Raw genomic sequence first — 12,321 nt, forward strand, 5'->3', positions numbered from 1 at the left:
ATTAAGATGTTTTACTTCTCTTCCTACAGAATGCTGACCTCCCCCCCCCCCAAAAAAGGAAATTCTTCTATTTTTAGTTTGCATAAAGCAGATGTAATTATGTGCACTAATTGAGCAGTAGCTGCAGTTAACATGGTAGAGAACATTTCAGTGCTAAGAGTTACCAAGTCACTGCTTCTTTTGGATTTATAAGATGTTTATTAAGTTTCATTATAAAATAAAAATACAGGAAAAAAATTAGGAAAAAAAGAGAAAGAAAAAGTGCAGAGAAAGAAAAAAAGTCCAACTTTTTTCAATACAAATACAAAACAAAAATACAATCTCAACATTTAAAGCCATTTCTATAATAACAAAATAATTCTAATTATAATAACAAAATCATTCTAATACCAAGGTACTGTTTCTTGCATATCTCCTTATATCTGCAGTTAAGGTTGTTGCATGCATATGTTTTATATCATATTCTCTATTGCAATAAGGTATTATATTTGTTGGTGTTAACATTTTTAAAAGGCCTTTTCTAAGAACAAAAGAAGTTGACACTGACTCAACTGTCTGAAAATCTGAATACAAAGTAACTGAAATAAGTTGCCTCCAGAAGTTGTGGGTGTTCCAACACTGGAGGAATTTAAGAAGAGATTGGACAACCATTTGTCTGAAATGGTATAAGGTAGTGATAATGAACCTTTTAGAGACCGAGTGTCCAAACTGCAACCCAAAACCCACTTATGTATCGTCAGGTGCTGGGTGGGTGTAGCCCATTGGGTGGGAGTGGCTTCAGTGGTAGTGGCACACTGGGTGGGACTAAAAATTTCAATCAATCAATTCCAACTTTGTGAGATCTTTTTTCCCCATGAGGAGTTGAAATTGATTGATTGAACCTTTTTTTTTTTTTTTTTGCACATGGTGGCGGAAGTGAAAAGGTTTTATAAAACCCAGCTGAAGGCCTAGGACTGGGGTGATGGTGCGTGTGCCCACAAAGATGGTGCGCGTGCCATAGGTTCGCCACCACGGGTATAGGGTTTCCTCTTTGCACAGAGGTTTGGACTAGAAGATCTCTAAGGCCCTTCCAACTCTATTATTTGGTTAAGTGTGTAATATGCCAAACAAATTGATTGGTCCATGTTAGAATTAACTACCTAATTTATATAATATATAAAGATGAGCAGATATTCTGTTTCCTAATTTCACTATGTTATATTCATAGAAATTCATGATTTTGTCAAAATGGCAAAATGTCCATAGCAACATCATAATGCAACCTCTACCACCTGAGTGCAATTTTGTGACACACAGAGAAAAATAATAGTTTATATCATAATGAAAATTTTACCTTTTGCCTGCTCCATGCCACCCATGTTTTTAACTATCTTTTTTCCCTATTAAATCTAAAATTGCCTCCCTTTCTTTCTGTGCTTACATATAACTGTCATCATGTGTTCTGGGCATGATATAATATGTGGATGTATTTCAAGAAAAAATACATGGTTATGTTTGTGTAGTAAGTCAAAAATAAATTGCATTATAACATCTTTGGATGAGTACTAAGCTGAATGTTAAGAGTTCCTGTGGAATTTCATTTGCCCACTACCCATGCAATTCATTCAATAAATTACCTCTGTGCTGGTGTTTGACCAAGATAAAGTCTGAATTTCAACTCAAATATTTAACTGCATTTCTGTATTGAAAATGCTACAGGAAAGATTTCATAGAAAATCCATGACACTAGAAAAAATGAATAAACCAATTAGCCTGAGTAAGACTGTTGCTTGTTGCTTAGGATGGGGATGAAGGAATGAATATGTATATGCTTGTATGTTAATGAGGTAGCACATAAATGTGCACGTGGACAGCTTCTGATTCTCAACCTGGCAGTTTAGAGGTCAAAAGATTGCCTATCCTAATCTAAAAAAAAAAATTGAAAGAAGTTAATTATGATGATGTAACTGTTAACAGGAGCAGAGAATATAAAAGTAATCTGTGATTAGGATGAATCTAAAAGTAGAATGAGGTTATTTTTAAAAGATATTGTATAACCTATTAACTTCAATAAGTTAAAAACGCTACAAAAATGATTTCATTAATAAAATAGTTAATGCCTTAGTTCAAGTAGAAAGTTATAATAATCTAACTTATATTTGTAATGATATTATTAACTAAATTATTAATAATAATCCATGCTATAATATACCAATGGATTGTTTAATCTATCTGTAATAGAACATTAATAGTTACAAAGAGAATTTTTTTAAAAAGCTGCCTAAATTCATACTGGCACCCAAATTTTTACCCAAGGAATTGAGAAGAACATTTTTAACTTCCAATAACTATGAAAATAATTAACCTACACAGTGATTTATGTTTAGTCTTCAGTAATGACAAATATTTCAAAAAAGCAACATGCTACAAAATATATCTTTTATATATACTGTATTTTATATATAGAAAGTGAGGATGGGACATATGAGAGTACATCATTGTTTTACCTGTGTAAAAATAATGTCAAAAGAAAAAAACTTAAATAAAAGAAAAAAAGCCAGCAACAATTTGGAAGCAAATGATTAAGAGGTAAATGATAGGAAATGCCACATAGGATTTTTTTAATGATTTTTATGCTGTCTCAATCAATCCTTGGCAGTGAAAAATAGCACAAAATAAATAATCCTTAATAAATCCATAATAAAGTAAATACTTCATTTTCCTTATAGAACCTGTGTAAGACTATACCCAACAATTTAAGGATATTCATTTATTTTATTTATTAGATTTCTTTCATACATACTTTAGGCATTGCTTAATTAAAAATAAGTGCAAAAAATAGTGTCTTATTATCCTCTGTTTTAATCTAGCTTACACCTTGTTTCTCTTACTTAACAAAAGTGAGATTCCTGTAAAAATAATTTGCAGCCAAGTTAGATGACTGGCACATCTGCCACAATTTATTAAAAGTATTAGTCTCCCAAGGGGAAAAAAATGATATTAGCATTGGTCATCTGGTGACTACGACAAATGAAATCACATGAGCATTGTTCTCCTTGGAAGCATATGTACTGAATAGAATAGTTATGTAACTGGAAAAAGTGACCTGAGAACAAAAAGAAAACAAACTGAAAGGACAAGGTTTATATAGCTCAGGAAGAAATGAGGAAAAGAGCTGATTTAGAATTCCAAACATTTTTAAAATACAGCTGTTCCCTGTCAGTGGTTATTTTTATCAATGCTCCTTTGATATATTCTTAAATATATGGAAGTGTATAAGTATAAACACAATGCATTCACAATAAAATATGTGGGAGCAAGAACATCTTTAATATGTTATATTCCCATTTATTTCTAAGCAGTTGCTTTCTTGTGCAGTTCTTGGTGCTCTCTGAGCTTGGCTGTTTGCTTACAGACAATTTATTATCAGACTAGATAATATCAGTGTTAGTAAGTGTAGAGTTGCTCCCTCTTTATATACAGTAATTTGCCCTGTCAGTGCTGATGGGAGTATGGTTTTCTGCTTGGTTGCTTGCCTGGTAATAAATCCTTGCTTATCTGGGTGTAGGCTTCCGGAGAGGATGTGTTTTGGTCTTTTTGTTTCCTTCTTAGGTTTTTTTTATTGTCTCTTTTGAATGGTGTGTAAATGAGGTTATCTATTATGTGTCCATTGATGGCTGATTTGTCTGAGTCCCAAGCTTCCAGGAATTCTCTAATGTTATTCAATTTAGCTTGATCTAGGATGCTTACAGTTTCCAGACAAAACTATGGTTGAGTTTGTCCATCATTGTTAGATTAAGGAATTTTCATCATGTCTTGATTTGTTAATGTTCACTGCTCGACTTCTGCCTGTCTGTTCTACATCCTCTTGGCTGTATGCATAGGAATGTTTCTAGACACTATATTACAGTCTCTGTTTTTAATCATGAGAGTGATAATTTTATGGCTGTAAGTCTAATTTTTTTATATATGTGTCCATCAAACTGAAAGTAGCTAGCTACACAGAGTTTGGTTTGGTCTATTATTCTGGATATTTCAATCTCTGCTTGTAAATAGAATATAGCATTTGAACAGAACAAGCATATTGTACCAAATAATATCTCAAAAGATTTGATTCAAGGAGGATTCCTATCTTACATTTCATACTAGGTCATAGTGACCTGAAACGTCTGAGCTTGGATGAAATAATGAAAGAAAACAGATCCTCACTGAAATACATCATTTTCATATCCAGTCTCCTCTATTTTAAAGTACTTTTGAAAACTTGGAGCAGACTCTTCAATTATATGCATCTTTGAGCTGGTTATCTTGTGTAACAACTATGCACTCACATGGAATGTTATATACATTCCATCTCTTTCTTTAGAAAATTAGGACTGGTCAATTCCTTTCTATTACAAAAATTATATTGAAAAATTCTGGTTAATACTTTTTTCTCCAATTTTTTTTCAGTTTCCACTCATTAAATAGAAGCATAGTGGATGAATTTAGTGTTAGCAAGTAACTTTGCTAAGTGCTTCAAAATATGTTAATTCCAATCCACATAATACCATAATCCAGTTGTATAAAACACAATTTTAAAAAACCAACATTATATTGGAAATTTTCTGAAACTACATTGATCAAGAACCCAAATGAATAGGATGAAAGATATAGAAAGAAATGATGTTGAAAGGGTTGATAAACTTTTCCCAGAATAAATACTCTTCATCCACAAGAGCTTTATAAGGAAAATTGCATGTTGTGAAAAGACAGTGATTCAGCACTTAAGCAGACAAAATCCTGTCTCAGATCCAGAACAACCACTGTCTTTCAAATAGACAATCTCAGCCTTCTCAGCCTTCATGATCTTCATGGTTTTATGGTCCTATAAGGCAGGTTGTTACGCTTTGAATCTTGTTTTTATCACAAAATGTGGTTTCATCCGTAATTAAATATTTATCTGTAATTAAACATTTAAATAAAATGAATTTAAATTATGATTCCTAATATCTTTATTTTCAACATTTTACTGAATCTTAGATTTTGGTAGCTAGACCGAAATAGGCAGTTGGGTGCCCTCTTGCCCCTGTTAATGGTTGTCTTAGCTAGGGTTTGTTGAAGATGAAGCCTTAAATATTTGGAAGAAACCAAGTTGTCTATTCCTGGTCTGCTATGATTGATATCAGCAGACCTGAGGTAGATTGTAGCTATTCCTGTTTTAATGTGATTAAAGTATTAGGAATATATACTCTCAATTTTGCCACTTTCTCCAATTTTGCTGTCCCGAATTGAAATCATTGACAAAGTTAATCTTTTCCAGTGTTGTGTCAAATTTGTTTTTGTAGCTGTCAACATGTAGGTTAGTAAATTGGGTTTGGCTGGTCTAAAGAAAAGAAGAAATAGGGGAGACATGGTAGCAGTATTCCAATATTGGAGGGGCTGCCACAAAGAAGAGGGGGTCACGTTATTCACCAAAACACCAGAGGGCAGGACGAGAAACAATGGTTGGAAACTGATCAAAGAGAGAAGCAACCTGGAATTAAGGAGAAACTTCCTGACAGTGAGGACAATTAACCAGTGGAACAGCTTGCCTCCAGAAATCATGGGCACTCCATCACTGGATATTTTTAAGAAGAGACTAGACATTCACCTGACTGAGATGGTATAGGTTCTCCTGCTTGAGAGGGGGCTGGACTAGAAGACCTCCAAGGTTCCTTCCAGCTCTATTCTATTCTGTTATCTTCTGTTCCGTTCCATTCCATTCCATATTATGATATTTCTTGTGAGATCACTTTTTATATTTCCAGCAATTTTTAAATATATCATCTTGGTAATTCCCTATCTTTATTGAACAGTTCTTGCTATGTGTTTAGCCTATTTCTTGAGTCTGGAGGCATATCTGATGAAATATTTCTTAAGATTGTTCCTGAAGTAAAATGCATTTGATGTTGAAGCTTATGGTGAAGTCATCCAATTTTTTCTTGTTTTTAAAAGATTTCATATTTTTTATCAAAGTTCCTTTTATATGTCCTTTCAAATTCTTTTCTTCATTTCCTTATACAGGTAATCCCCAAGTTACGAGTGTTCACTTAACGCTCGTTCAAAGTTATATGATGAGCGCCCCCTAGTGCTTGTGAGCAACACCTGAAATTATGAGTGTTGCCCACCACAGCAATCGTTCACCCTTACGAGCAACAGCAGTGGCACTGCAACATTCACCCTGGTTATTCCATCCCTCTCCCCATCTCTGCCCCGGGTCTTCCTAGGCACCAGGCCTTTAATACACATCCTGCGAAAATCAAGATCCTTCACTTTCTTAGCTGTTCCAGGCCTTCAATGAGTTCACAGAGAATGGAGGCTTAAAGTATCACAAGATACTTTAAGTGGGGTGAAATCTCACGCTGCTGATCTCGTGTGATCTCATGGTACTTTAGGCCTCTGTTCTCTTCAACAGAGAACAGAACCGAAGCTGGTGAATGATTCCACATGCCTCCGGAGGCTGGATTGGGGCATCGGAGGCATTTTCCAGGCCACTGCTGCCCGGATCTGAGACCAGGAAATGCTTCTGTGGCGTTCCCACGGCCCAATCTGGGCTCCGGAGGCCTTTTCCAGGCTGCTGCCACCTGGATCTGAGGTTGGGGGACCCTTCCACGGCATTCCCATGGCCCGATGCAGGCTCCGGAGGCCCTTTTCAGGCCGCTGCCACATGGAAACAGGCCACCAGAGGGCTACATAGTATACCCCGGCCTCAGATCCAGGCAGCAGCAGCCTGAAAAAGGCCTCCAGAGCCCGGATTGGGCCGCGGGGGGATGCAGAAGCATATCCCAGCTTTAGATCCGAGTGGCAGCAGGAACCGTGGCAGATCCGGGTGGCAGCAGGATCTTTTTAGATGAATCAGGCGTGGCAGGAAGGGAGGGGGAAGCATGAGATATCTTAGCGGGTGGGGGAGGCCTTGGGGGCCTGTTCCATCACTAGGCTCTCCTTGGCCTTCCCCACACTGAGATATCTCATGTGCGGTTAACAAGCTGCGTGTGTCTTAAAGAGCAAGAGAGTGATCTCGTTCAAGGTATGAGATTCGCTCTACGACTTTTCAAGTTACAAGTGGAATGGGCAGGCTCCATTACACTCTTAACTCGAGGACTACCTGTACAATAGGTACCTATGAAATCCTTTAGCTATACCAGTTCCTACTGTAATTGATGTCCTACTCTTTAGGGATTTTATACATTCTGTTGAAAGATAGAATGTAATATCATTTATGATTAGGAAATGCAAAACCATCTTTTTCTTCTACATCTGGCAAAATTCTGTTTAGTACAGATGCTCTTGGAAAACACTAAATCTCCACTGAGGTTTAGTGATAGGGGAAAAAAGAGATAGTACAATGTTTCTTTTAGATTGAAGAAAAAAATTAGGTCAGTCTTTGATGGATAATTTGATAGAATGGTTGCCTTTTTATATAGTATGTATTCTGATATTCATTCTTATTTGATATTTCCTCTGTAGTTGCTAATAAAGGTGGATAAATAACAATAATACACTTTATATGCTGACCTTGTAGGAAGTTCATATGCTTAAGAGTATGCGGTTGTTTACTCTGTATACTAAAGAAGGACCTGGACTGCAAACCAATTCACTTAAGATCTTTTGCTTGGAAAAAATCTCAGTAGGTACATCTTGGAGACACTGAAATAGTAGAGATTTATGTATTTTGACCAATAATACTCATGATATGTTCTCTTGGCTCATTGTGTGAGTAAAATAATAGTTATTAAACTCATCTGCTTTTCCTGGGTACTTATGTCTCATTCAAATGTATTTACAGCTGTTATCTAAAGAGTTATTACATACAAATATAAAATCCTTAAAATAAGAACATCTTTCAGTGAGAATCTGTTAGCCTAGACTTAAAAAGATCAGTTATTTAAAGGAAAAGACAAGAGAGTACATATTCACTTTATATTATAAAAATAATTAGAATACATAAAACCAGAGCAAGTTAAGTGAGTCTAGCTGATATCTTTTAGATTGCCAAGGCTAAACAGATCTCTGATTTTAGAGTGGATCAGAGAAGTATGTGCTTGTGTGTGTGTGCAATTTTATATAAAGATAAATCCAAAGAAAGGAAGGAAGGAAAAGAAACTAAAGTTATGATATATATTAACTTCTGACCATCTTTTCAGCAGATAATCAAAAAATCTTAGAATACCCTATTCCTCTTAGATGTTATACTGTAAGTCCGTTCAGCCCCTCACTTAATCTATCTCTTTTAAAATCTTTGAACTCATAAATCATTGTTTCTTTCTTTCATTCTGTTCTGATTTATTGTCCATAAGTCCCAGTAAAAAAAAAAAGATTTTGGTTTCTTCACAATATTTATCTTAAGTTCCGACACAGTGTAAATTTAATACCAATTACCCACATTCTCTCCCAAGTACCCATCTATATATTATATCCAAAGTTAATAGTTCATGTTTAACTATGTTACAATTATTACAATGTTTAACATGTTCTCTTCTATTGTAAATCTTAACAAAGGTTTATACATTTTTGCTATTACTTGTTCTTTATACATAATTCAATTTCAAATTCCAATTTGTGTTTTTCAGTTGTATTTATCTTTTTATCCATATTAAACCTTTCTCGTCGTTAAACATTATATTCTTCTGAAGTCAATTGTTCTCTTGACTTCATTAATAAGTCTTGGCATGTTAGCCATTTTTTCCTATCAGCTGTTTCTCTCCTATAAAATGGTGAGAATTGTCTTGTTTTCAAATATCAACCTTTTAATGTAATTAAAAGGACATTTTCTTATTATATAATGACACTAGTTTTTGTAACTTTAATAGTTTATAACAGATTTTGTCAACAAGTTCTTTTCACTGATTACAGAGGATCTTAAGATAAATATTTTTTACTCCAACTAACTAGTTGATAAATATTTCCTAGTTGTTAAACTGAAATTACTTTTGAATTTTTCAACCAAATTGGTTTTCTTTCTATTAGAGAAGATAATACCATGAAAGCAGAGTCTGTTGGTTTTCTCTTGAAATTTAATCCTATTTTCTTCTGGCAACATTTCAATGAATAAAGCTAATGCAGCTTTTTTTCCTAAGGATAGGGAAAATAACTGGAGTGCTGTTCCTTGTCTGTTTTTGCTTTTTCTATTTTGTGACATTGAGGTTTTGAATTGGCTGTAATTGCTGAATCATTGATTTGCCAGCTTGCTTAGATCTCTATACTCTCAATGAGAAGATTGCATGGATGTTTTTCAATATATAAAACTATAAATATATTACTAATGATTAATCCTTCCTCTACCAACTTTTTGCCTCTTAGTCATTTCATTAAGCTACAGATGAGGAAGAAATCAAACCACTGTGACTGCTCTGCTGTCAGATTAATTCTATTTACAGTTGTTCCGCCTCTCTCTTTGCCTAAATTTCCTTACATGAGGACTACATAAGTGGCCATAAATATTCCCTTGGACTTTCTAGTTACATAATTATCATTTTGTTGTAAAAGTTTAAAAATATAAAGTTGGAATGTCAGCAACATTTTCACACCCAAGAATAATTATTGGCTCCAAAATGGTTCAGTAACCTTAAAAAAATTAATAGTTAGTGATTACAGACCAACTTGAAAGAATACTAATCATCGCAGAAACAAAGACAAAGGTTAATAAGTGGATAGAAAACATCCATTCAGAAAGTTGAACATTTGCAGGGAACATTCTGCCATATAATTGCTTAAGATTACCTCCTCCACTACAGCCATTGAGAAGTATACAAACCCTTCTCTCAGGGATAAATATTTTGTGAGGAAATCCATGAGTACTGTGTTATCAGTCAAAAAAAAAAAGTTGTGATCCATTGCTTTGAACTATTTCCATTCCAGCTGGTTGGAATACAGGCCATCATTATTTACATTTAGAGACAGCTTTAGAGGCAGATATACTTTTTGTCTAGTTTCCTTTCTATTATATCTTTAATATAATAAACTAGCAGGTAAGTTCCATTTTTACTGATCTCCATCAGCTTATCTGAATAATGGAGTGGAGAGTGGAGCGGAGCAGAACAGAGTAGAACAGACTCTCATTTAATGACCATGTGCAGTTATCATGAGAAACTAACTTTGCTACTAATCCTTGTATTTATGACATTCACAGGTCTGTAAAGCAAAAGAAATCTGAAATAAGATCATAAAATTGTGATATTTTCCTTAGCTACACTGCTTAATGACTAGGTTGTTGGTCCCAATTGTGGTCATTAAACAAGGACTAACTCTAGTACTAAATGACAAATATCTATATATTTAATCTGTGATTTTGTCTTCCTGACTGAATTGCTTTTGGTATGTATTTTTTTTCTTCTGGATTCATTGTTGAGTCACTGACACTACGTTAGTGCTCATAATGTAGCTAGATATTTCCTTAGTCTATTCCATGCTTGATTTGTCCAAATTAATGACTCTTTTCATTATTCCTTGTGCTAATTATAGTCTGGATTTTATCAGATTGATTTTTATTTATCTGCTCTGTGATAATATGAGTATTGGTTAGAGAATTTGTAACAACATCCATTAGACATCAGTCAGCAGAGATCAATCAGCTTTCACAAATGAAATCTGCCCACCCACGTTATAAAATTTGAAATTGAGTGAAAAACAGTTCTTATTATTAGGATATAAAAAAAATGTGTCTCAGTCTTGCAAATGTGAATTTATTTATGGATTGGTAAGTTTACTTAGACACTCCATGCAAACAGAATGCTCTCAGTGTTCTTTATAGCTAGAAAAAATAAAGTATGATGCATAAAAAGGAAATATAAGGTTATAGTTTATGGAAGGTAAATAAAAACATGTATCTTTTTAGTGCACAAATGAAAAAAATTTCATTCTAATTTCTGAATTTATGCATGAACTTCTTTTACTTTAAGGGATGTATGAAAAGCCATTCTCCATGTAGCATTGAATTCTACTCACAATTAAGCCCACCTGATAAAATTAATAGCATGCGATCATGGGAGTTGTACATGCTAATAGTAATAATACTATAAACTAATTTTGTGAAAAAAATAATAATAATAATAATAATAATAATAATAATAATAATAATAATAATAATAATAATAATAGTTGGAAGAAATAATGATCTGTTACTACACATCAAGTCCAACAAGACGAGGATATCTAAAACGAATGCACCAATTCTGGAAAGAACAACATCCAGAATCAGAAATAATAGAACAGAGACTAGCAGATCAACGCCGATTTATAACACGAAATAAAGTATTTACAGAAACAGAATTGGACGAACTGCAAAGGTTTACCCAGGGCAAAGAAATCAAAGCCTTACAAGAAGTAATTCAGAATGTAGAGGCAAACCAGGGGGAGTTGGCAGTGAAAGAATCCAGTAGAGATATACAACTGTTCTCATTTGGAAACCAGGCACCTCTTCCTCAGGAAGAACAAAACCCTCTAACTAAAGAAATAAAAGAATTGAAACAAAGAATAATTGAGCATCTAGAACAGCACAAAAACAACAGAATAAGGCTGCCTGCATTGAAGCTTGTTCCAAAGAAACAGCTAGCACAAGCATTAAAAGATGCAAATACTGCAATAGCAAGTATAAGCACCAATTCACTGCAAGAAACAAACCAACTAATGTACAGCACAGCTGCAGTTATAACAGAATACCTGGGATGTAAAATCAACAAAAAAGAAAAACAAACAAACAGTGCACCACAAAAATGGAAGGTTAGACTAGAAAATAAGATCAGCAAGTTAAGATCACATGCAAGCAAGCTAGAACAGATGAAAGAAAAGAAGCTGAAGAACAAGAAGACCAAAGAATACCTAATCAAGAAATACCACTTAGAAACAAGGAAGATCAAGGAAGCACTGGAAATAATAAAGCAACAAATAACAGCTATAGCCAGGAAAATCAGTAGATATGAAGCTCGAATTGCAAACTATAGGCAGAACCTCCAATTTCAATCCAATCAGAAACGTTTCTACCAATCCATCAATGGAGAAACTGCAAGGAATCAGTCAGTACCTGACAAGGAAGAAACAGTGCAGTTCTGGAAGCAGATATGGGATAACCCAAAGAAATACAACAAGGATGCGGCTTGGTTAAAAGAGGTGGATGCAAATAAAACAGAAGTTGAAATGAAAGAACTAGTAATAACAACAAAAATGGTAGAAAAAAGAGCAAAGAAAATCAAAAATTGGTCAGCACCAGGTGAAGATGAACTGCATGGGTTTTGGTTGAAACATCTAACTGTTATACACCCACTCATTGCCAAGCAGTTCAACAATATACTACAAGGAGGAGAAATTGAAAAGTGGCTAACAACT

The 12,321-nt window shown here is 34.4% G+C and overlaps 1 protein-coding gene across 7 annotated transcripts in view; it reads left to right on the top strand.

The window, feature by feature from the left end:
• COMMD1 (copper metabolism domain containing 1) overlaps nt 1-12,321 on the top strand; it is a 65,108-nt gene that overhangs the window by 28,869 nt on the left and 23,918 nt on the right. The window contains exon 3 of one of the 7 annotated variants that reach the window (XM_039348541.1): nt 4,129-4,158. The exons of the other annotated variants lie outside the window; for them this stretch is intronic. Within the exon in view, the coding sequence (XP_039204475.1) occupies nt 4,129-4,143 (15 nt within the window). The 3' untranslated portion in view covers nt 4,144-4,158. Of the gene's footprint in view, nt 1-4,128; nt 4,159-12,321 lie in introns of those variants that run through there. 7 annotated transcript variants of the gene reach the window in all.

This window comes from Crotalus tigris, unplaced genomic scaffold (assembly GCF_016545835.1).
Source record: "Crotalus tigris isolate CLP2741 ecotype Arizona unplaced genomic scaffold, ASM1654583v1 scf7180000018156.160129, whole genome shotgun sequence".
Taxonomy (NCBI): Eukaryota; Metazoa; Chordata; class Lepidosauria; order Squamata; family Viperidae; genus Crotalus; species Crotalus tigris.